Here is a 23,622-nt window from a genome sequence, read left to right on the forward strand (position 1 = left end):
TATCAGACTCAATGATCAAAATCAGCCGCGACCCGGTGAGTATCCAATAAACGCTATCGACGAAGCATGTCGGATACATGATATAGCTTATCGTAGCGGTGATTTGCAACAGCGTCATATCGCGGATGTAAAATTAATTCACGCGTTAAATGCTATTCCTGATAAATCATTCAAAGAAAAATTGGCTTCATGGTTGGTAAAATCGGCTATGAAAGGTAAATTAATGATTGGAAGCGGAGCTTCTCGCGCTGGTAATTGAAAACGCTAGCGTTTATAATAACAACATGGAATCCATCTATTATTCTCCGAGAGGATACTGGAAAGGAAAGGCCGCAATTGGTAAACTCGCAAGCGCTGCAAAGGTAACAAAGGCCACTGCGGCTAATTGGTTATCCAAACAGGCTATATGGCAAATTTATCTACCACCGCCTAAACAAATCAACTTTTCGCGCTTTGATGTCAGCGTACCTAATGAAGTTCATCAGGCTGATATACTATTTCTGCCGCATGACAACGGTTACAAATACGCGCTAACCGTAGTTGATGTTGCGAGTCGATACAAACAAGCGGAGCCCTTGAAAACAAAGTCAGCAACTGAAGTAGCCGGTGCGTTTGAGCGGATTTATCGAAGAGGTCCTCTACGCTGGCCAAATCTATTACAAGTTGATCCTGGCAATGAATTTCGCGGCGCTGTTTTATCAACGCTGAAACATCATAGCGTCTCGATACGACGAGGTCATACTGCGCTACATCGTGATCAGGCAATTGTTGAACGATTCAATCGGACTCTTGCTGAACGGTTATTTGGGTATCAATACGCGAAGGAATTCATCCAAGAAAAACGATCTCGTGAATGGGTCAAAAGGTTGCCAGGCGTAATTGCAGCGTTAAATAACGAGATTACCCGAGCAATTAACATGAAGCCCAGCGACGCGATTAAATACGAGTACATACCCGGAAGATCAAAAATAGATAGCGTTTCCAAGCCGATTCTCGGCAATGTCACTGTTAGATATTTATATGAACCAGGAGAGCTTGAAGGCGGTAAAAAAAGAGCTACTGATCCTATTTGGAGTGTTACCACACATAACATATCAACGATAACACGATCAACTGGTAGACCACCGATCTATAGATTGGATTCAACTGCTCCTCAGCGCGGATTTACTCGCGAGCAACTACAAGTGATACCTGATGATACTCAATTACCCCCACGTGGCCTTAACTAGCGCCGTTGCGTCTATTGCACTCAAGACAAGTTAACCTCACATTGTTTTTGACATGACCGAGACTGTTATCGATCCTGTCCACGGTAAATTGGCGAGCGTCTTTATCCGAATAACGCCAGCGCATTACACAATTGCAACTCGCGCAGTGATTATTCTGTTGTTGTCGTAACGCAATTATTAATTCGGCATCAATATCAAAACGCCGCTGTTTTTTTTATCCTGTTGGCGGTAACCCGAGAGTTTTCTATCAATGACGCTTGCATCGATGATGTCATCGTTGTCGCCGGCTTCGTCGGTGGCTTCGTCAATAACAATTCTTCGAAGCTGATTCATTCTCCGTACTCTGGACACTGCAAGATAGACTAGATTTGACCATTCGATGCGATTATCAACCATCCAAACAATTGTGTCCGTGATGGTTAATCCCTGCGAGGAATGTATTGTCGTTGCGTATCCTAGCGTCCACGGGGATTTATCAGCACGTAGCGCGTCCTCGACGACGCTGATATCAACGAGCACAATATCATTCAGCACAAGAATTTGTTTGTTTGTCCCTGACGCTGTCGGGCCCGGGATTTCAACTTCAATGTTCTGCCGCCGTGTGTCCGCGGATCTATAACATAACGGCACTGGGCGCGTTGGAAACTTTTCCTTATGCAACGTAAACAACTTCCGCTGAAGTGTGTCTCTGACTATCTTTCTACTCGCTACAATCAAATCGTTTGGTCTCCATGTTTCCCAGAATTCATTTAACGGCGTTTCCGGAATCACCTCGCGGATTATTTCACATTGAACTCTATCCGGCTGTAATCTGATTAATTTTTTAACATCGCGCAGTTGTTCATCAAGTGCTCGGTAATCAGTATCGGTTTCTTCATAATAGTCCACAAAACCCTTTAACCAATCATGTGGACCCTCGCCGACAAATGGTGGTGGTTGGCCATGGTCGCCACACATGATTACCGCTGTATTCGCGCGCAGCAACCACTCAAGAAACATTTGTAAAGTATCTAACGAAACAGTACATATCTCATCCCAGATGATAACCTCAGGAATAAATTTTTCACCCATTCGATCAGGAGTCCACTCACCGCCGCTGTATCGAAAAAAGCTGTGATAAGTAACGGCGTCAACACTTCGTTGTTTTATCTCTCGCGCTAGTCTATGGGTCGGTGTAAGCACGATTATATTTGCCCGCGTTCGAAATAATTCAATTGCCCGAGTCGTCTTTCCTGACCCGCCACAGCCGCTTAAATAAACTGTTTTGTATCTACAAATTGGATCAGAACACGGTGGTGCATTAGACCATTCTGATAGATTATCACCACGTAAGCAATTATTTTCAACGGTGACATCTGCTGACGGGGAATAATCGCGTCGTATTTCATTTTTAATTCTCCATATACCCCAACTCTCGTCCGGACTAGTAAACTCGGCTAAGTTTCCCTTGTACTTTACGTCTATGTAAAATGAATCAACCGCTACTCTAACCGCGGTGTCGGGAAATCTATTTATCATCGAGAATAAATTGATAGCGGCGTAACCCAGCATAGACGCCTTCAAATGTGGATACGCGGGGCTGTCTCCATCGCTGTAGGAAACAACTGTACCCAACTTTGTTCCATTGGACAAGAAAGCTGTTTTGCAGTTCACGTATCTATTTTTTGCCACTGCGTCCTTGATTACGAAATCATATTCTGCGTCATCTATAATCAGCCGTGAGCAATATCGTTTGTAGTCACAGTTTTTTCCACCTTGTGTGAACTTACCAATTATTCTTCTACCGAGATCTTTTGCCTCGCGGTTTCGTTGGTTGAATATCTTTTTGAACCATTCGATGATATATTCCTCGTCGGCATCAATGTGTTTTCTGAACTCGTCAATTATGCTATCTAGACGCTCTGGTTCTGGTAACCAGACTTCAGTCTGCGCCCGGTATGATATAATCGCGTCACTGACAATCAACGATACAAGCATGCTACAATCAATCATATACCGTAGCAGCGCTATTGGAAGCCACTTCTTTTCAGCCATGTGTCTACCGATCCAAATATAACAACAGCGATGAAGTCCAGCCGCGAATTCAAATGATACTATGCGAGCGAATCCGGTTAAATCAAAATCAGGCAGTGGTCCATTAATAGCAACACGAGTCATTTCATGTCTGGGGTGTCCAAATCGTTTGAAGTACTCAGCGGCGGATCCATACCCGAGAAAACTCGCTGGATAACAGGCAACCATATCAACGGAAATCATAGCGTCGCGGTTGTATTCAGTGTTCCATAGTCCACCGTGATAATATTCCAAACAACTGGATTGTACATCCGGTAGAAATTCCTTGCGCGTTGGTCTCCACGCATTTTTCCTTGCTGCAACATGAGCCGCAACCGATGGAATCGTAAAACAATTTGTTAGCAGTTGTTCATCATGCTCTTCAAATTCCATGGCGTTTTTTTTCATCTTGTTGTGAAACGCTTCAGTGCGATATAATTCACCGTTTGGTCTTACAAACTGATCAAAGGTATCCATGGCGTTTTCAGCGCTGCGAAGTAACCACACTGATACAGGGTCATTTTTACACAAGCAAGCAATAGCATCAAATAGTTTCCTCTCCGCGAGAAAACCATCCTCTTCCAGGAATTCCCCCGGGATATACTTTACTGTTCTATCCCGTGGAAATATTGTGACCGCGGGCGTCCACGCGTGTTCGTTATGATCAATAATTTTGATTGGGGCTCCATTTGATTTATACTTTGATTCATATAATACTTCACCGGTTATTGTTGTAACGGTTATTGGAAATCTCAACGACGTTTCTAATTTCGCTATGTCGCTGATGGTTGCTCCTCGCTCGCGCACTGTCTTCTCCCATTGGTTTATTTTGCTACGTCGTAAATCGGTCAGTTTATTTCCTCGACACGCATTTGTAAAATGCTCTATTACTCGTTCTGCTACACAATTTATCCCCGTTGACTGTTTCATCGGCGCTAGTTTTCCGATATCAGGTTTCTTATTTAACGGGTATATTCCATAGACAACTGCTGTTTCAGGATACGCTCGTTCATAGTATGGTCTGTCAATTCCGGTTAACAGCCCTGGCTTGGAGTCGCGGCTAACAATGACTGTTTTCTTGTCGCTGAGAACCGGTTCAAATTTATCACGTATGATCCAATTGCCTGATTCCACCCGGACAATAAATTTTACTCTGAAGAAATACTTGCTGGAGCCAAGTTGTGATATTATCGTTGCTGCGCGGTTGTCGTTCATGGTAGCATCAACAACACCATCAATTCGAAATGTTGACCAACTATGAGATGCACCATCACGCTTGAATTCATTGATACAATCGCGTATTTTATTCAACAGGGTTCTATCGTTTATTAACGCTTTTGGTGCGTCCTTGAGGACTCTATCGAGATTGAACTTAATATTTTTCCAGGGCTTAATTGCTGCTAATCTCTCGAACTCATCCATATAATTAAAACAAGTATTTAAATGAAAGAATATAGTATAATGAATCACTGCAAATGGTTGATGATTGGGTCGATAACCCCGTGCAATAAATCATGTAGAGGTGAATTCTGCGGGTATCATTTACAAAGCGTTCGTAGTGGTTCTCTTGGCCCCCTACCGTGCTTGGTTTGCCACGTTGGTGTAAGAGGAAAATCACAATTATGTATCAATTGTGGCGGAAAGCGATACAGAGAGTTAAAACGCTATTATGATAAACGAATAAAAAATGCCGTCATTGACCCCACCGCTGACTCAGTCATCAAAACTCCTCAGGACTACATTGCAAGGTTTATAATTAAACCAAATAATGAATTAGACAAGTAGTATTATTATACAAATGAACCAAGAATTTCAGCCGCATCCCGTGCTCGTTAATTACGAGGCATCTCGCGACGGCGTTGTTAGAAATTGTAGACTGAAGAAGCCGGTTGGTACCGTAAATAATCGCGGGTATTTGATGTTTACTGCGGGAGGAAAACGCTATTATGTTCACAGGATTGTATTTGAAGTATTTAACGGATTAATCGAGAATGGGTTTGTGATTGATCATATTAATAATAATAAGACTGATAATTCTCTTATAAACTTGCAAGCTATCTCGCAAAGTCAGAATACCAAGAAAGGGGGAACCGGTAAATACTCAAAAAAAGCAAAACCCGTAAAGTCATTTGATACAATAACGCACGAAGAAAAAACTTTTCAGTCGATGAATGAAGCCAGTAGATATTTTGATATTTGTGTGCCCGCAGTACAATTTGTTGCAGAAGGAATACAAAATTCAGCGATCTCAAAAAAGACCGGGCGCAGAATTCGATTTTCATATGTAACAGAAATCAGCGAGTGACAAGGTCACCGTGACGAAGTCACCGGCGCCTATGGCGCTGACGAAGTCGCCATGACGAAATACTAAACACACCTCGGGATTGATACGCGGGGTTCATTTTGTAAAATAATTTTTTTTTTGATATTAGAAATAAGATGTTTTATAAGAATATGAATATCGAAGACATCAATAATATATTAACCGAGATTTTAAAATTAAAAAATCAAGGAATTGAATTATCTGATAAGCTTGATAACCAAAAAATATTGTCCGATTATGAAATTATTAACGAGCAATCAAAGAAAGGTCGATATACCTTGCCACGCGAGTATTCTTTTATAAAGCGATTACAATATACGATCAATGAAAACTTGTATGGCAATGACGTAAATGCATTTATTGGACTATTTACTGCCGTTGAGACAGTACGAAAAAAACTCGGACAGGCTTTTGAACGACGTCGAGAAATCTCTAATAAAATTAAAAACATTAGAAGGATTATAGACGAAAACTCCCTGGAGCCCCTGGACATATCCCCCCCCCCCGCCACACTCGGCGGGAAATTAGAAACTACGGAGCAATTGCAATAATGGTAGGCGAATCACTTACTACTCGGCTAGCCAGAGAGCGGCTAGTAGCGCTTAAAAAGTTCATACCGTTACGAGACAGGGTCCGAAAACAACTTCAAAGGCGGCAACAACTACAAACTGATTTTGCTGTTGGAAGCGAACAGCTCTTTGCTCCGGTAACTAAAGCGACCAAAGATGTTACGGCGGCAACTGTGCCCGTCCTCGGTGCGCTTGAAAAGATAGCGGCTCAGACCGAGCAAACAAAAAAGTCTCTGGAAACACTCCCTGCGAAAATAGCGGTTGCTACAACACGGAGGCCGCCACCACTCGCTATAACGGACCCACAAGAACCTTATGTTACAATAGCCGATGAAGAAGAACTAGGCGCCACCGCAAGAGAACCAGAAGAAGAAATACCGGAAGAAATACCGGAAGGAATACAGGAAAAAAAAGAAAGAGGGGAGAATATACCCCGTAATGTGCTTAAAAAGGACACAATAGATCAAATTAGAGCCTTCGACAGCGATGACGAATTAGTTAATTTTACTGTTACAAATTTTGCTAAGGGCACACGAGATGAGCATATCAATAGCGGCTACGAGAAAAATATAAGGTCGTTAAAGGATTGGACAAGAATAGTGTATTTACCAGGTAGATATAAAGATGCATTACCACATCGTGGTGATCCCAATTACGACGCATTCCACAAGGAAGTTGAAAGTAAAAAATCAAAACACGGAAAAGGATACTCTGTTGGTAAAGACGTTGCTTGTCCTGGTAGTGTTCTCAGTGATATATCACGGCTAGAAATACTAATCGGAGGAAAACGAGCCGGAAATAACTCTCCGGAAATAATCAATGAGGCCGCTGATATTTGCAGGCGGTTATTTGCCGGTGGTATCATGGACATTAATGCATATCGAACGCTCATTGACGAGTTAGTGGATGATTAAAAAAATTATAAAATTATAAAATTGTCAGTTTTTGATCGTTTTTTGTCAGTTTTTGGTCGTTTTTTGGTCGTTTTTGGTTAGTTTTTACGGGTGAAAACCCCAGGAAATCATTTAGAGAAAATCGATGTTTTTTTACCAAAAACCGGCAAAAACCAACCAAAAACGACAAAAAATCGACAAAAAACGACAAAAATTGACAAAAATTGACAAAAAACGCGGATTTTTACCGCCGATGAAAACCCCAGGAAATCATTTAGAGAAAATCGATGTTTTTGACAAAATTTATGATTCGGTGGTGGGGGGGGGAGGTGATCAATCACTAATTGGAAAACACTGGTGTTTTTTATAATAAAGATGATTATACACTACAACCATGATAAACCAGTCAGCGTCTACGTGGTAAACTCACGATTGCCCGTATACCGCGCGTGGTACGGAGACGGTCTCGGTAGCACCATTGCGGGGTTATTTACAAGAATGGCTCCAAAAGTGGCGCCGTTAGCTAAACAATTAGGAATGAAGGCTTTTGATGTTATTCGTGATAAGGGAATCAGCGCTATTGGAGATGTTGCCGGAAGGGCGTTTTCTGCAGCAAAGGACAAACTAATGTCGTTGGTGAGAAAAAGAAAACAGAAACCACCGGTGATGCCATCAACGACAGTGATGCCTGCAAATGTCAGTAAAGTAATAAATAACGCCGTGGAAGAAAAACTAGAGTCGTTGGCGGCTCAGTCATCCACCGATGCAACAACCAACGCGCTCATGAACGCGATAGCGGGAAGTGGCCTACGACGAAAACGACGTTGATGAATTAAACATCAACATGATAAATAATAAAATGTTTGCGCAAACCGCTGATCCCGCGTTTGATATGGACGCCCCAGTGCGCAGGGATGATTCTGTCCGTGATTATCAATATTATTCTTATCATGCAATGCAACCGAATCTACGATCGCGAATTGAACTTCAAGTCCAAGATACCAGTAAATATTTTTTGCCGTGTGAAGCGTTTATCGAAATTGAGGGAGAACTTGTAACAAATGCTGCCGATAATGCACCATACCCAAATGACGGTCGTACTCGAGTTGGCTTCGTCAACAACGGTATCATGGCGTTATTTGAGAGCGCCAGATATCTTATTGACGGACGAGAAATTGAATCAATAGAAAACGATGTTGATGTTGCAACAACGATAATCGGGCTAGCGAGATACTCAGATGATTATACAAGATCGGCGGGCCCATCTATGATGTTCGCGAAGGATACCACTGATAACGCTGATCATATTCAGTACATTAATGTGCTGACACCACAAGATACTTCAGTTGCTAATCAAGCTGAAGCAGCCAACCCAGACCGCAGAGCAAGACCAGGCGCTGAATTTACTGTTATAAAAAGTACTAACGATAATTTTAATCTAGGGTTTGCAACACGATTAGGGATGTTGCAAGGACAACGCCGACAGTTTTCATGCGCGATTCCACTCCATCACATATTCGGATTTTGCAGAAATGTTAGAAAAGTTATCTATGGGGCTAAGCACACAATCGCTCTAACGCGAAGGGGTGATGATAACAGTGCAATATGGCATGCTGCTGGTGTCGCTGCCGGTAAAGTCGTTTTAACTAAAATAGCATTGTGGATGCCGGTGTTAACTCCATCAGTTACCACGGAAGCACGATTGTTATCATTTATGGAACAGGGGGGAAAATCGTTGTTGAGTTGGCTAGCGGTAACAACTGATGCTAAAGAGGATAATGTCGGCGATACATTTACATGGCACCTGGCATCAAAACAGGGTGTTTCAGCCCCGCGTCATATATTTGTTGCGTTACAGAATAGGGCACGATTAGGTTCCCAAGAACGCAGCCATATGATATTTGATCGATTAGGAGTCAGGGAGGTTTCGCTGAGAATAAACGGACAACAGGAACCATCCGAGGATATACAGCTTAATTACGACAACAACCATATTGCTCGCGTGTATCATCGGATGCTGTCATATATGGGTCGTGATCAAAACGTCGACACCGGTTTGCAAATATCACAACTTGATTTTAAAAACCTGTATCCGATTTATTACTTTTCGTTGGAACATCTTGATTTAACGAGACAGTCCGTCGTTGATATACACTTCCGAGCTCGTATAGACCCGGGTGGTGTTAATTATAGAGCGGTTGCTGTCATTCTCAGCGATAAATCAATGCTGTTGGAAGGTGTTGGTGGACGAATGAGAATCGTTGATGCACCAGTGGAAAACATGTAATTGAAAACATAAACGCGTTTACAATAAAAATGTCGTATAATGTTGTCGGTGTAGAGTTGACCGATGGTCAAGTCAAGAAATTACGATCAAAGTCGGCTAAACAATGTGGAACCACAATAACGTTAAAGCCGTCACAGATGGCAGGTGGTAATCATAAGATATCGTTGACGGCGCGTCAAATAAAACATTTCAATGATGCGATGAGGAATAAAAAGGGTGTTCAAATAGATTTCTCGGCCGCAGCGATTAAAAACATGGAAAAGACCGGTGGGATATTTCCGCTGTTAGCTGCGATTCCAGCGTTGATTGCCGCGGCGGCCCCAGCAGTGGCGAAGGCGGCGGCGTTAGGAGCCGTTGGTACCGCGGCGGGAATGGCATTGAAGAAGGCAACCGGGAAAGGCTATAAAAAAAAACGACCCGTAGCCGGAAAGGGTCTAAGACTACCGGGAACCCCGTATTCATGGTACTCGGGGAAGGTTCTAAGACTACCGGGAACCGTTTATTAACTCCTATGTCTAATTTTGATTTAATAGATGCCGCAAACGCGTTAGCGATAAAAAACTTCAGAGGTGTTTTTATGAGGGATCAATTGCCGACAAAACCAAGGAATATTGAAACCGGTATAATTAACCTCGATAAATCCTCCGGAGCGGGAACTCATTGGGTTGCATACGCAATTGATCCGCGTGCGATCGTCTATTTTGATTCATACGGGTTAGCCCCGCCAAACGAGTTCATGCGGTATATCCGGGCGTGTTCAGCCCCGGTTTTTTATTCCACGCTGCCAACACAACAGTTAAGTGACCCACCGATATGCGGCCGTGAGGTATTGAACGTACTCGCGGCGATTTCATCATCGCGGAAACCACCTCATGTGGTTGTAAACGAATATACTAGTGGGGTCGTAGAGGCCCAACGGATTTTAGAGAATAACATTTACAATAACAATGATTGATATCTGGGGACGATTTATTTCAGCGCTGAAAAAACCCACCACGGAAACATCTGCGGATTCCATCAAGGATGTAAAAAAACTAATTGAGGATGAAATCGCTGAGACGTTAAACTTAACGGAGGTCGACCCGGACGAAATAGTTGTAATTCAAGATCGCCAGGGTAAATTGAAAAGCAGTAACGTGTCACTCAGTGACGTTTTAACACGAAATAATGATGCCGCTGAAAACGCCATAGCGTTGTATTCCAGCGACGGACGACTTAAGCCAGGAGAACAATACAAGACGGTCATGGGAAAAATAGATATATTGGATAACAATCTTATATCCATGTCGAGCTCATTAAATAACTTCTATAATAAATTTAACACACAAGCAAGTCAGCTCGAGGTGGTACAAAAATCTGTCAATGAGTTTACGACGTTTAGAAAAAATATCATTGACAAATTTCTTGTATCCATACCTCCCAGTATAAAACTCCCCGAGATTAAAACATTCATTGACGATCAAAAACCCACTAACGACGCCGCGGATAAGTTTTTTGGAAAACCACCCAAGGTTGTCACGACCCTCGATGAGATTAAAGCGTTCATTGACGAGCAAAAATCCCCCAATAGCCCTCTTCAGACATACTTTAGTACGCTCGTTAGCGTCCAAGCGTTTGTCAACGAATATAAACCCACCAGTAATATCGCGAAAAAGTTTTTTGGAAGCCCACCTGCGGCCGACAAGACTCTCGCTGAAATTAAAACATTCATTGACGAACAAAAATCCGCCCGCGGCGTCGCTGATAAGTTTTTTGAAGAAATCAAAACGAAATTAATCGACATTAACGTGGATAACGCGTCCGTGAATGAAAAACTCGACAAAATAAAAAATGATTTAGGTGACATTATTAATAAGAATAGAGACAATGTCGCGAAACTTACCGAGGATTCACTCGCACTCGCTAGGATGTTTACGGACCTTAGCACGTCCATCAACAAAATAAAAATTCCACACCTCCCCGCACATGTTAATAACATCGTGTACACGATAGCTAGTGGGATCCTCGATTGGGTCAAGGGTGGTGACCGCAATATGGTGACGTTTGACCATAAAGGTGTACAGGGTTGTTATCGATTTACAACATTACATCGTATTCCATTTAAGTTGCTTGTCACGATACCCGACCGAACTGGTATTAACACAATAACATATATAAACGATGCCAGAAAATATTCTGCGGTTCACATATCTACGCTCGGAACAATATCATGTAAAAATAAAAAATACCATCGAAAAATAACCCCGATTGACGTCGCTGTGTACTCGATATCCGGGATCATGGCCGGCGCGGGTGTTATTTTATCCACGGTGACCATGATGGCCCCGATCGCTGTTCCAATCGCTATCTCCGCGGTGACAACAATTGCTGGAGTCGCCAACGCAATCACTAGAAAGATATCATCGTGTGCTCAGAAAAAACTCAGCGAGTATACAGTTCGCCACCAAATAGTATCCGACGCGTACTCGAAATTATCCGGGTTGATCTCGTTGGCGATAGATAATTCGTTTATATCCGATGTTGAATTCTCCACGATGGTCCAGTTGTATAACTCCGCGATGTTGAAATTAGAAATTGAAAATAACTTTAGTAATAACAATAATGTCACTCGAACTGCTTCAACGGATCGCGGAGAACACAACTCCGATACAAACAAGCATGATATCGATAACGTCAACAAACCCTGAATTCAGTGTAAACTTTCCTTCGCCGATTCCTGTAAAGGAAATAGCGCTAGTGAAATTACGGGTGTATCATAGCTGGCCTAATATCAGATCAGTAGCGTTTAATGATCAGAAACCAAATAACTCGCTGATGTTCGCAAACAGTAATAAACCCGATGGAACACCAGACTGGAAAGAGGTTTCGATACCAACTGGGTCCTACCAAATTGAACAAATTGATGCTGAAATCCAGCGTAGAATAAAATCAATCACCGGTAAGGAATCAAAAATAGCTATAAAAGTTCATGAGCCGACGTTGTCATCGTCCATTGAGATATCCACGGAGGGGTACGTCGTAGACATTTATAACAGTTCAATAAGAACCGTACTAGGATGGCCTGAAAAAAAACCTCAACGACGCCTTGAACCTGACACAAGTGTGCCATCATACAATGAAATTTATCTATCATACCGAAATGATTTATCTGAAATAAGAAAAGAAAGATTGGCCGAAAGATTTATATTCACAGATAAAAAAACCATACAATGGGATTTTATCGTTAAGAAAACAGATGAATCAACTGTTACCATAGCGTTCACGTTATCTTACATCATTGGTTACTTCGCTGAGATCAATCGTAATTTTCGGATACAGCTGGAACAACTACGGCGGACAAACTCACAAAAGCACGTTGAAGTGTTAAATCAACTTGTATCGGACATGGAATATATCCACGAACGAATCATTCAGACGATAATTAATAACAACGATGATAACAAACAAAAGTTTCTAACCGGTTACAATATCACAGAAGCCGATTTACCGAATTTTAAGTTTTCCGAATACAACGCGCGCGAACTAGAAAAGTCTATCGGTGATTTTCTCGCCGGGCCTAAACAGGATTTAACGCTCCTTAAATACAACAATGACCCAGATGGAGGCGGAAGACATATTGCTCCGCATAACGTAAATATCACGTCTGTGATAGCGCTCAATTTAGTATGTGATGCAATTGAAGGAAGTTATCAAATAGATACCAAACAATCAAATCAAGCTCAACAGGGATACATCCTTTATTCATTTGCACCAACGGCCCCTCCAGGGTTTTTAATAGTTGAAAGTCCAATTAATCCAGTCTATATGAGATGCCATAATAAATTGTTAACAAGAATTAATTTCAGACTTACTGATCAGTCAAATAATCTAATTGATTTACAAGATGAAGAGTTAGTGGTTACTCTATTTGTGAGATCATTGTAAATAACTTCTTAGCAGCGGGGGGGGGGGGGGGGGCAATGACATCGACGCGGTCGTCGCTGTGTTTACCGGACGCTGACGACGCTGGGATCGGCTCGCAGAAAAGTGTATTAAACTAAATGACGTCACCGTCGTGTAGGATGGACCGTCGTCGTTTTTTTTTTACCAGGCGCTGACTACACCGGATCCGCTGAGTGCAGAAAGTAATAATTAAGCAAAATAACGATTGGACAAAATGTCGGATTCGCCCCCGCTGCTGCTAGGGTATAGTTTTAATAAGATTGCATTGGGAAGGTTACATTTTTGAATACAGGCCGAATTATTTATCAGTCTGCAAGAGTAATATCCAGGCCATTACGTCGCTGATAGTTATTTTTTATATATGTAGTTAGTATTTATATCTTTTAACATTCAAGATTTCATGGAAAATTTTTTGTTTATGCACAATTTTAAATACTTTTCAAATATGAAGTATTATTTAAAGATGATTTGGACTTATTTACCCCCAGGTTGTTTAAAATATTGGAAGCTAGGTCGAACATTTGGAATCGCAAAATTAAACAGAATGTACATCTCATGTTCTAAAATTTGTTTCAGACCGTTCACGACGAGTTTGTAAATGAAGCCCAGAGAACTGGTGGTGAACGTTTGCTTCTGTCAGCTGCAGTGGGCGCTGGGAAGGACAAAATTGACACTGCTTATGAGATACCTGAAATCTCAAGGTAAGAGGCATTTTGTGGAATAGTGTAAATGGAAACCATATTAACTGAAGTACACATGACCGACAAGAGGGGGTGGGACAACCGTGGATATATCCCCATATGGGGGCTTGGGCCGAAGAACAATGCTTAATTTTATAAAAGAAAATTTTGGTTTGAACAAGAACTAGGAAAGGCCCGGGTGTTTCTTACCACAGGGCCCGTGATCTCTCTCATAAGCCCTGGAATTACATAAGGATACATTCTTTGCCAGATTATTATTGTTATTTATGGTATCTCTCTCTTGATATTGTTTTTCCAAAATTCTTGAAAGCATGGGAAATAACATAAGAGAACATACAAAACACGATGGGAGCGAATCTTCCTCCACCCTACCCACAAAAACACAACGTTTGGTGTCATCAGTTTCACCTGTTATATCACAGTCTTTGAATATTTTGAGCAATATTGGTTATAAGATAGAGACATTTAATTTACCTACACTTACGGAGTCTATTTTGCATGACAATTCTTTTCAAATGTTGAAAAATGTTTGACACTGCAGTAAAAGCATTAAAGAAAAGTAATGACAATGCAAGTTCAAGTTCAAGTATAAACTCTGCTTACACTGATCATAGTGACTGTTACATATATATTGATATAGGTTCGATAGGGCCATGCTATTTGGCAAACTGTCATTAATTGAGATCATCTCAAAGACACTGGATTCTTTGAAGGTTATTCGTGAAGATCTCTCAAAACTGTTCGTAACTGTCAGTGTAACAAACAGTCATTGGAAGAAAACAGCAAACAGAATCTAAAGTCTTGGGGCAGAAAACAGTGTCAATTATGTTAGTAGCCAGTAATAAATATTTACAGGATTTAGAGACGATGGTTGTATCCAATGTTGATAAATAACTGGAGAATACAGAAATAGGTATTAATATTAATAAAGTTTTTTCTAACTAAAGTACAGAATAACATGGTACAATTGGAGGAAGAAGTTGTTGATCAGAAAATTTGAATTCGCAGTACGAAAAACTACCTTACGTTTGTGGGTATACGTGAGAGGGAAGATGAAAACAGTCAGTGATTACTCTTTGGATTTATTAAAACTGAACTTTTTGGGTTATCGTTGCACGGATTACTCTCTACAACATAGGGAGCAAGTTTGGCATAAATTCTTTAGATTAAGGAAATCTCGTATTTGATTAATGAACAGTTTGCACCTGGGATGGCATCGTACTGCAAAAAGCTCACACTAATATATCAAACGACAAACACATGTGATCATTGGACTTAGAGTCAATAAACACATTGTTAAGGGTTAACATTTCACAAGACTTTATCAAAAAGAAAGCAAGTACTACTAGAAGACATCATAGTTTGATACACGAACCATCCAACGCTCAGAAAATTTAATCATCCAACATAAGGGTGTCTTGGGGTGAATATTCGAGTGACATTTCATCAATAGAGCATGAAATAAGTATTCCAGTTTTGTATGTATAGTAGTGAAAAAACAGGCCATTGCGTCCCAGTTTTGTTATTTTTTCATCGATATCTGTGATTTTTCAGAGAAAATATTGACATAGTAGAATTAAAAGAATCTCATCTATATAACGTAATATATATGATTAGGGAAGCAAACTGTTAGGAGAAAATCAGGCAATATTATTATCTTTTATTATCAGAAATGCCCACAAGTGTGTCCCTGAAGTACCGATTGGCAGTGTATATGTTTTGGGGTTATTCTGTATAACATTATTACTGTAAAATCTTTACTTCCTCTAAACTCATCCTTTTTTAGGCATTTGGACTTTATCAACCTGATGACTTATGACCTCCATGGTTCATGGGATGATCATACGGGTCACCAGAGCCCGTTGTACGCCAGAAGTGGGGAGACTGGTAACGACACCTACCTCAACTTGGTGAGCATTGTAATCTTAAACTTTTCTGGCTTGCCAAACTCCTCAACAAGAATTGTACTCTACAACTTTTCTGGCTTGCCGCACTCCTCAGCAAGAATCGTAATCAGTCTCAACTGAATGTTTCAAACGTGAAGACTTCTATCATATGCAGATGCAGCGCCTGGCAAAAAGAACAATGTCATCTCTTACTCACTTAACCGGCGTGATGGGGGCAGCTGTTGATGAAACACCTTTTTTGTCACCCAGAATGATGATCGTATACATGTAGGACAGTCTATTTTTTATCATTCGTTCAAATGTTGCAGCCAGAGGAGCTGACACGTTCAGAAACATCATCCCCACGCTTGCCCCCCCCCCCCATTTGCCACTATGCGTTTTTCTGTTTTTCAGTATATAGTGTTTTGAGACCACATTATCTTTATGCCTCGCTAAATGTAAATGATAACAATGCATGTACAATTAAGTGTTCACTATTTAGGACTGGGCTGCCCAGTATTGGGTACAGAGAGGTGCTCCCAAGGAAAAACTGAACATCGGTATGTCGTTGTACGGCAGGACATTCAAATTATCCTGGGGTGCGACTGACTCTCGTGTCGGAGCTGCGGCTGCCGGAGCTGGACAAGCCGGACAGTACACGAGAGAGGCCGGATTTTTATCATACTATGAGGTAATTTCACATCTTCATCATCCAGTCTTAATTAATATTTCTGTCTTCTAGTTGTTTTCTTATTCCATTAATGTCTGTGCTTCACCGATGCAATATGATAAAACCGTACTGGAAATCCACCTAGAACTGAGCATAATTTTTTTTAAACAAAAATTTCTTTAAAAAACGTTTTATTGCACTGTCTTAAAAGACTGATTGAGCTTAAAAAAATACTTAAGAGTTTGCATGTGTCACTAAAATGATACTTCATCTAATAATAATAAAATTTGTATGCAGGTCTGTGACCTACTTAAGACTGGTGGTCAGAAATATTACATAACTGAGCAGAAGGTACCGTATGCGGTAAAAGGTGACCTCTGGGTTGGATACGATGACCAAGACAGTCTGTGCATAAAGGTACCATCCATATATATATATATATATATATATATATATATATATATATATATATATATATATATATATATATATATATATATATATATATATATAGCGAGAGAGAGAGAGGCATATTGGTTAACAGACAGCATACATGTTATACTGCATTTCTGTTAGAACATGTGACCGAGATTTCTTTTTTTATTGAGCAAATTTGATGAAATTATACACAAAATGGCAAATTAATTTTTGTGTTTTTTTTTCATTAGAAAAGATAATATTGAATATATCACTATCTTTGCACTTCACCTAGCAGGGCTGTGTGTTCTATTAGAATTCTATTTGAACTTTTATAAATCTTTTGAAAAAACCTTTAGTCTGAAATATTGTAGCTTGCATTTTTACTATTAACACTTCAGTGCTTTGCCATTTGTTTCAAACATAGGTTGACTACATCAAACGCAATGGATTCGGTGGTGTGATGGTGTGGGCTCTAGATCTGGATGACTTCAGCGGTATCTGTGGACAGGGCAAGTATCCTCTGCTGAAAGCCATTAAAGATGCACTCAACAATCCAACTGCTTGTGCAAACAACCCTAAGTAAGCATATATATATATATATATATATATATATATATATATATATATATATATATATATATATATATATATATATATATATAGTTAGAATGGAAAGTGATATCCTTGGATCCTACAGAAGAATGCTTTATAACGTTAACAGACTGTTAATATAAATTAATAATATTATGGTGCGGATTAGGCATTTGTTAATTAATACACATTGGAGATTTAAACTGCTGCACCCATTGACTTGTCTGCACTCACCAACCCCAACACCATTTTGGCTACGCACTTGTCACCAAAAACCGATGCTACAAGGTATCCAGGATAAGTACTGATGCGTAACAGACACACCTGCATATTGGCCCAGCAATTAATTACCATCTAGATATCACTCCGAATTCCTGTAACCGACATAAGTCAATGTATACAGAGGTTATTATAGAGAAATACAAATATATGCTAAACTGACTCATTTTGGTGTATATTTGTATTTCTCTACGACACAAAATAAAATAGCATATTTTACTGTCAATAAATAATGGGTCTAACAATTTTGGATTTTGTTAAAGGTACCACAGTGCAGTGTTAAGGTTTTACAATTATATAGAATGTTTATATATTATATATCTGCTTGTGTAAGTTTGTGTTTGTGTAATCGTCTTTTCTGGAGAAGAGTACCGTTACATGATAGCTCCACCCTGTCTGACACGTGACCTTTATTCTGACTCATGGAATATTTATTTTGACCTTGTACTGCAAGCATCGAGTACACATCATTTGAACATTCTTTAAAAATAATCAGATAAACATTAATTATAAAACATTTACATACTTAAACGAGCAGTTATTGAAGTTAAGTGTTCCACGAACAGGTCGTTTCGCATCGAGCGACCTAGTTACATGTACAGCTTCTTTCGTCCATTTTGAGTTTAAAAGGCCGTTGTTGTAAATGTTCAGTTCTCAGTATTATTTTTGAATGGTAAACCAGTTCGAGATCAAAGCTTACTCAAGGACTGCTTCAGTGTTATTTGTCTGTCTCAATTAACCTTATTGATAAAAGTGAAAAGTTCACAATGGTATCATTGTGCAAGCTATATACAGCACACAATTCAGACAATGTAATAACATTGCAATAGCAGCAAGTTCAGCTACTATTTTAGGAAAGCTAAAATGTGTTTATATGTCACTGAAAGCTCACACTGAATATTTGAGTGAGAACCTAACAATTTACGCTCTTTCTTGGAGCAAAGATATCTTCAAATCGTATTCTGCCTGTCTGACAGTGAAATTAGTATTCATAGTATGCCATAATTACTTCGGTCCTCATTTCTTGTTCAGAAATGTGGGAAAAAGAGTTCATTATTGTGCTTCATTTTCGGGTAGAAAACTTCTACGTTCAAGATCAAAAGTTTTCATCAGACAAGAAACTGTTTCTAGTGAAATCTTCGTATCCTGCACTGATGAATATGATGGTTCTTCTCTCTTAATGATGCTTTTCATTTCCATTCGATACAGTTCTTATATTATTTAAACTATGTCATGCGTGTAATGTTTTCTTCACGGTTGCCTCTGATGTAACTGGGATGGGTGAAGGGGGTTGGAAAGGAAAAGACATTAGACAAAAAAGTCAGATAGACCTGTCATCATGGGTGAAAAATGACTTCTAGAGATTAAGGACAGAGAGCAAAATGTCAAAGATATGATCTCACACTAGCATGTTGCTCTGTGCATTATAGTGAAGGCTTTTGATCTGAAAGAAGCATGTTGTTCCTTGCATTGTAGTGAAGACATTTGAGCTCAATAAAACGAATTGTTGCACACATTATAGTGAATACTTTTGATCTCATAAAAGCATGTAGTTCCATGCATTGTAGTGAAGTCTTTTGATCTAAAAAAAAACGAATTGTTCCATATATTATAGTGAAGACGTTTTATCTCATAAAAGCATGTTGTTCCAATGCATTGTAGTGAAGACTTTTGATCTCATAAAGCACGTTTTCCATGCATTGTAGTGACCTTTGTTTTATCTCATAAAAGCATGTGGTTCCATGCATTATAGTGAAGAATTTTGATCTCATAAAAGCATGTTGTTCAATGCATTATAGTGAAGACTTTTGATTTCATAATAGCATGTTGTTCGTCGCATCGTAGTGAAGACTTTTGATCTCATGAAAGAATGTTGTTCCATGCATTGTAGAGATGACTTTTGATCTCATAAAGCGTATTGTTCTATGCATTGTAGTGAAGAAATTTGATCTCATAAAAGCATTTTGTTCCATGCATTGTAGTGAAGACTTTAGATCCCATAAAAGCATGTTGTTCCATTTATTGTTGTGAAGACGTTTGATCTCGTAAAAGCATGTTGTTCCATGCAATGTAGTGAAGACTTTTGATCTCATAAAAGCATGTTCTTCCATGCATTGTAGTGAAGACTTTATATCTCATAAAAGCATGTTGTTCCGTGCATTATAGTGAAGACTTTTGATCTCATAATAGCATGTTGTTCCATGCAACGTAATGAAGACTTTTGATCTCATAATAGCATGTTGTTCCATGCAACGTAGTGAAGACTTTTGATCTCATAAAAGCATGTTGTTTCATACATTATAGTGAAGACTTTTGATCTCATAAAAGCATGTAGTTACATGCATTGTATTGGATTCTTTTGATCTAAAAAAAAAAGAATTGTTCCATACATTATAGTGAAGACGTTTGATCTCATAATAGCATGTTGTTCCACGCATTGTAGTGGAGTCTTTTGATATAAAAAAAAAAACAACGAATTGTTCCATACATTATAGTGAAGACTTTTGATCTCATAAAAGTATGTTGTTCCTTGCATTGTAGAGATGACTTTTGATCTCATAAAAGCATGTTGTTCCATGCATTGTAGAGATGACTTTTGATCTCATAAAAGCATGTTGTTCTATGCTTTGTAGTGAAGAAATTTGATCTCACAAAAGCATTTTTTCCATGCATTGTAGTGAAGACTTTAGATTTCATAAAAGCATGTTGTTCCATGTATTGTTGTGAAAACTTTTGATTTCGTAAAAGCATGTTGTTCCATGCGTTGTAGTGAAGACTTTTGATCTCATAAAAGCATGTTGTTCCATTTATTGTTGTGAAGACGTTTGATCTCGTAAAAGCATGTTGTTCCATGCAATGTAGTGAAGACTTTTGATCTCATAAAAGCATGTTCTTCCATGCATTGTAGTGAAGACTTTATATCTCATAAAAGCATGTTGTTCCGTGCATTATAGTGAAGACTTTTGATCTCATAAAAGCATGTTCTTCCATGCATTGTAGTGAAGACTTTATATCTCATAAAAGCATGTTGTTCCGTGCATTATAGTGAAGACTTTTGATCTCATAATAGCATGTTGTTCCATGCAACGTAATGAAGACTTTTGATCTCATAATAGCATGTTGTTCCATGCAACGTAGTGAAGACTTTTGATCTCATAAAAGCATGTTGTTTCATACATTATAGTGAAGACTTTTGATCTCATAAAAGCATGTAGTTACATGCATTGTATTGGATTCTTTTGATCTAAAAAAAAAAGAATTGTTCCATACATTATAGTGAAGACGTTTGATCTCATAATAGCATGTTGTTCCACGCATTGTAGTGGAGTCTTTTGATATAAAAAAAAAAACAACGAATTGTTCCATACATTATAGTGAAGACTTTTGATCTCATAAAAGTATGTTGTTCCTTGCATTGTAGAGATGACTTTTGATCTCATAAAAGCATGTTGTTCCATGCATTGTAGAGATGACTTTTGATCTCATAAAAGCATGTTGTTCTATGCATTGTAGTGAAGAAATTTGATCTCACAAAAGCATTTTTTCCATGCATTGTAGTGAAGACTTTAGATTTCATAAAAGCATGTTGTTCCATGTATTGTTGTGAAAACTTTTGATTTCGTAAAAGCATGTTGTTCCATGCGTTGTAGTGAAGACTTTTGATCTCATAAAAGCATGTTGTTTCATGCATTTTAGTAAATACGTTTGATCTCATAAAAGCATGTTGTTCCATGCATTGTAGTGGAGGCTTTTGCGATTTGTACAACTGCAAACTTCACGTTCTGCTCGTGACACTGTTATCAACCTCCATAAGTGATTTCCCTGTGGGGATGTAGGTTAGCTGTAAGGTTTTGCAAATTTCAGTGCAACCCGAGTCTTTCTCTACTATGAAGTGTCGACTTTTGAATTACAGAAATGTTGAAGTTGAATGCATTTAGCAATTAAAGTCTTATCACAGTTAAACCAGAGAAGTCTTTGTGAAAGGTTACTTCGAACTTTCGTCGTTCATCGCTCAATGTAAACTTCAAAGGAACAATATTTCCGACCCCGTGAAATTGACCAGGATATCTTAACACGGTCCTTAGAAGGTAAACATTTGAGCTACCAACCCTAACCGCTTGGTAGGAACCTATGTCCACGTATCATATTTGGAAAGGGGAAAATTGTCACGCACTGTCGTACACAGATTCTGAGCTGTCTAAATCTGATGAAAGGTATTATTTCTTTGGGAACGATTAGAGACCCTTGCCTACGATTGGGTAGAATAAATTAGGGCGTACACTTTAGAACAATCTGACTTTAAAGTGACGACCCTAGTCGAAATTCTTTAGTCTGGAAATTTCCTAGAAGAAGAAACTTTGTCTCGACTCCGTAGAAGCCTAAGATTAGTGCTTTCCTCGTGAAACAAGAAAAGGGGCCAGTTGGTCGTCGTGTAAAGGAAAGGCATGTTTAGTGCTAGGACGCACAAGTCCTGAAATAAACAACGACGAGGAGCAGCTTTCTGAGAGAAGGACGAGACAGACCGAAGACAGGAGTACGGGGAAAGAAAGAAAGAAGGACGAGGTCAGAATAAAGGATAAAGAAGTCCATGAAGGGGCAGAACCTAGAGTTTAGGAAGGATGAACTAGGAGACGTTGATATACGGTCAAAGTGAATGAAGGTGATGCAATCAATCGTGGACTTTGCGCTCTCTTCACCTCTCGTTATGATGATATAATATATCCAGATTGGACACACCTGTTAAATTCTGCTTATTTAATCTAACTTGAATTAGAACTATCGGTATTAATTTGTTCTGATTAAATTTGTTATTTTCTTGTCAAAGGGCGCTCGTATTGTTTATTTCTTCCCAGTATTCTCGCTTAGTTCTCTGTTGAAATTCCATTCTTCTTTCACTCCCGCCGGGCTATAATATCGAGGGAGGTCATCCTCTGGATAACGCCAGCCAAATCCAATTAACCACCACTCTTTATAAGAGGGTGACCTTACACCTACCTATCCTGGACTCTCTAAACCTTTGAGGAAGTTTATAAAGTAAAATAAATATCTGCCCTTTTATTTTGATTATTTTCTTTTTATTTTTGCTGTAGTGTTCAAATAACCCTACGGATATGATATAACACCCTCGTGACCACTGAAGTCCTAGGGTAAGAGGTCAAAGATGTAGAACATCATTTAAACAAGTCATCATATGTGGAAAATCATCGATCATGGCTAGCACATTAGCATGAAATGAGTTTTAATATTGGAAAAGATTCAAAGAATGAAAGGCAGGGATGTCGAAGCTGGTTACAGTTTATTACACAGTGCTTTAGTTGGCATGGAGACTAACATTTTTAGAACATTTCCTCCCCATTCTTCACGCATGTAGTCATAGTAGGACAGCATGTCATATATGTAATGACATTTAGGTTCTGACCCCTAAAACTATCCAGGTTTGGGGTTGGGGTAAATATAAGGAAGCAGCATTACCGATGTTTTGCAGTGGTGTGCCATCAACATTTTCCTGGTTGGTGTTGCTCGCAGAATCTTTTATATTTCCAGCCAGCAAGTACATACCCAGGCTCCCATTCAAATATCCACTCAGCCTTATTATCCAACTGTTTATGTCCAGCAGAAAACTACGCATGCTCATCATCCTGCTACGTATGCTCCACAAGCAACGACGCAAATACCACTTGCCCCACAAGCAACGACGCAAATACCACCTGTTATTACCAGTGACTCTAGTATGTAGCACTTATGATCATCTTTTTCAAAATTATTTATGTTAAACATTC

General features: G+C 39.4%; 1 protein-coding gene across 3 annotated transcripts in view; it reads left to right on the plus strand.

The window, feature by feature from the left end:
• Positions 1–23,622, plus strand: part of LOC149806141 (chitinase-3-like protein 1) — a 63,161-nt gene that overhangs the window by 20,851 nt on the left and 18,688 nt on the right. For all 3 annotated transcript variants that reach the window (XM_089951040.1, XM_089951039.1, XM_089951041.1), the window contains exons 5-10: positions 13,872–13,996; positions 15,783–15,906; positions 16,385–16,573; positions 16,850–16,969; positions 17,397–17,551; positions 23,387–23,571. In XM_089951040.1, coding sequence (XP_089807166.1) covers positions 13,872–13,996; positions 15,783–15,906; positions 16,385–16,573; positions 16,850–16,969; positions 17,397–17,551; positions 23,387–23,571 — 898 coding nt within the window. The remainder of the gene's footprint in view (positions 1–13,871; positions 13,997–15,782; positions 15,907–16,384; positions 16,574–16,849; positions 16,970–17,396; positions 17,552–23,386; positions 23,572–23,622) is intronic.

Source organism: Sinohyriopsis cumingii, chromosome 2 (genome assembly GCF_028554795.1).
Source record: "Sinohyriopsis cumingii isolate HCF-2022 chromosome 2, ASM2855479v2, whole genome shotgun sequence".
Lineage (NCBI taxonomy): Eukaryota > Metazoa > Mollusca > Bivalvia > Unionida > Unionidae > Sinohyriopsis > Sinohyriopsis cumingii.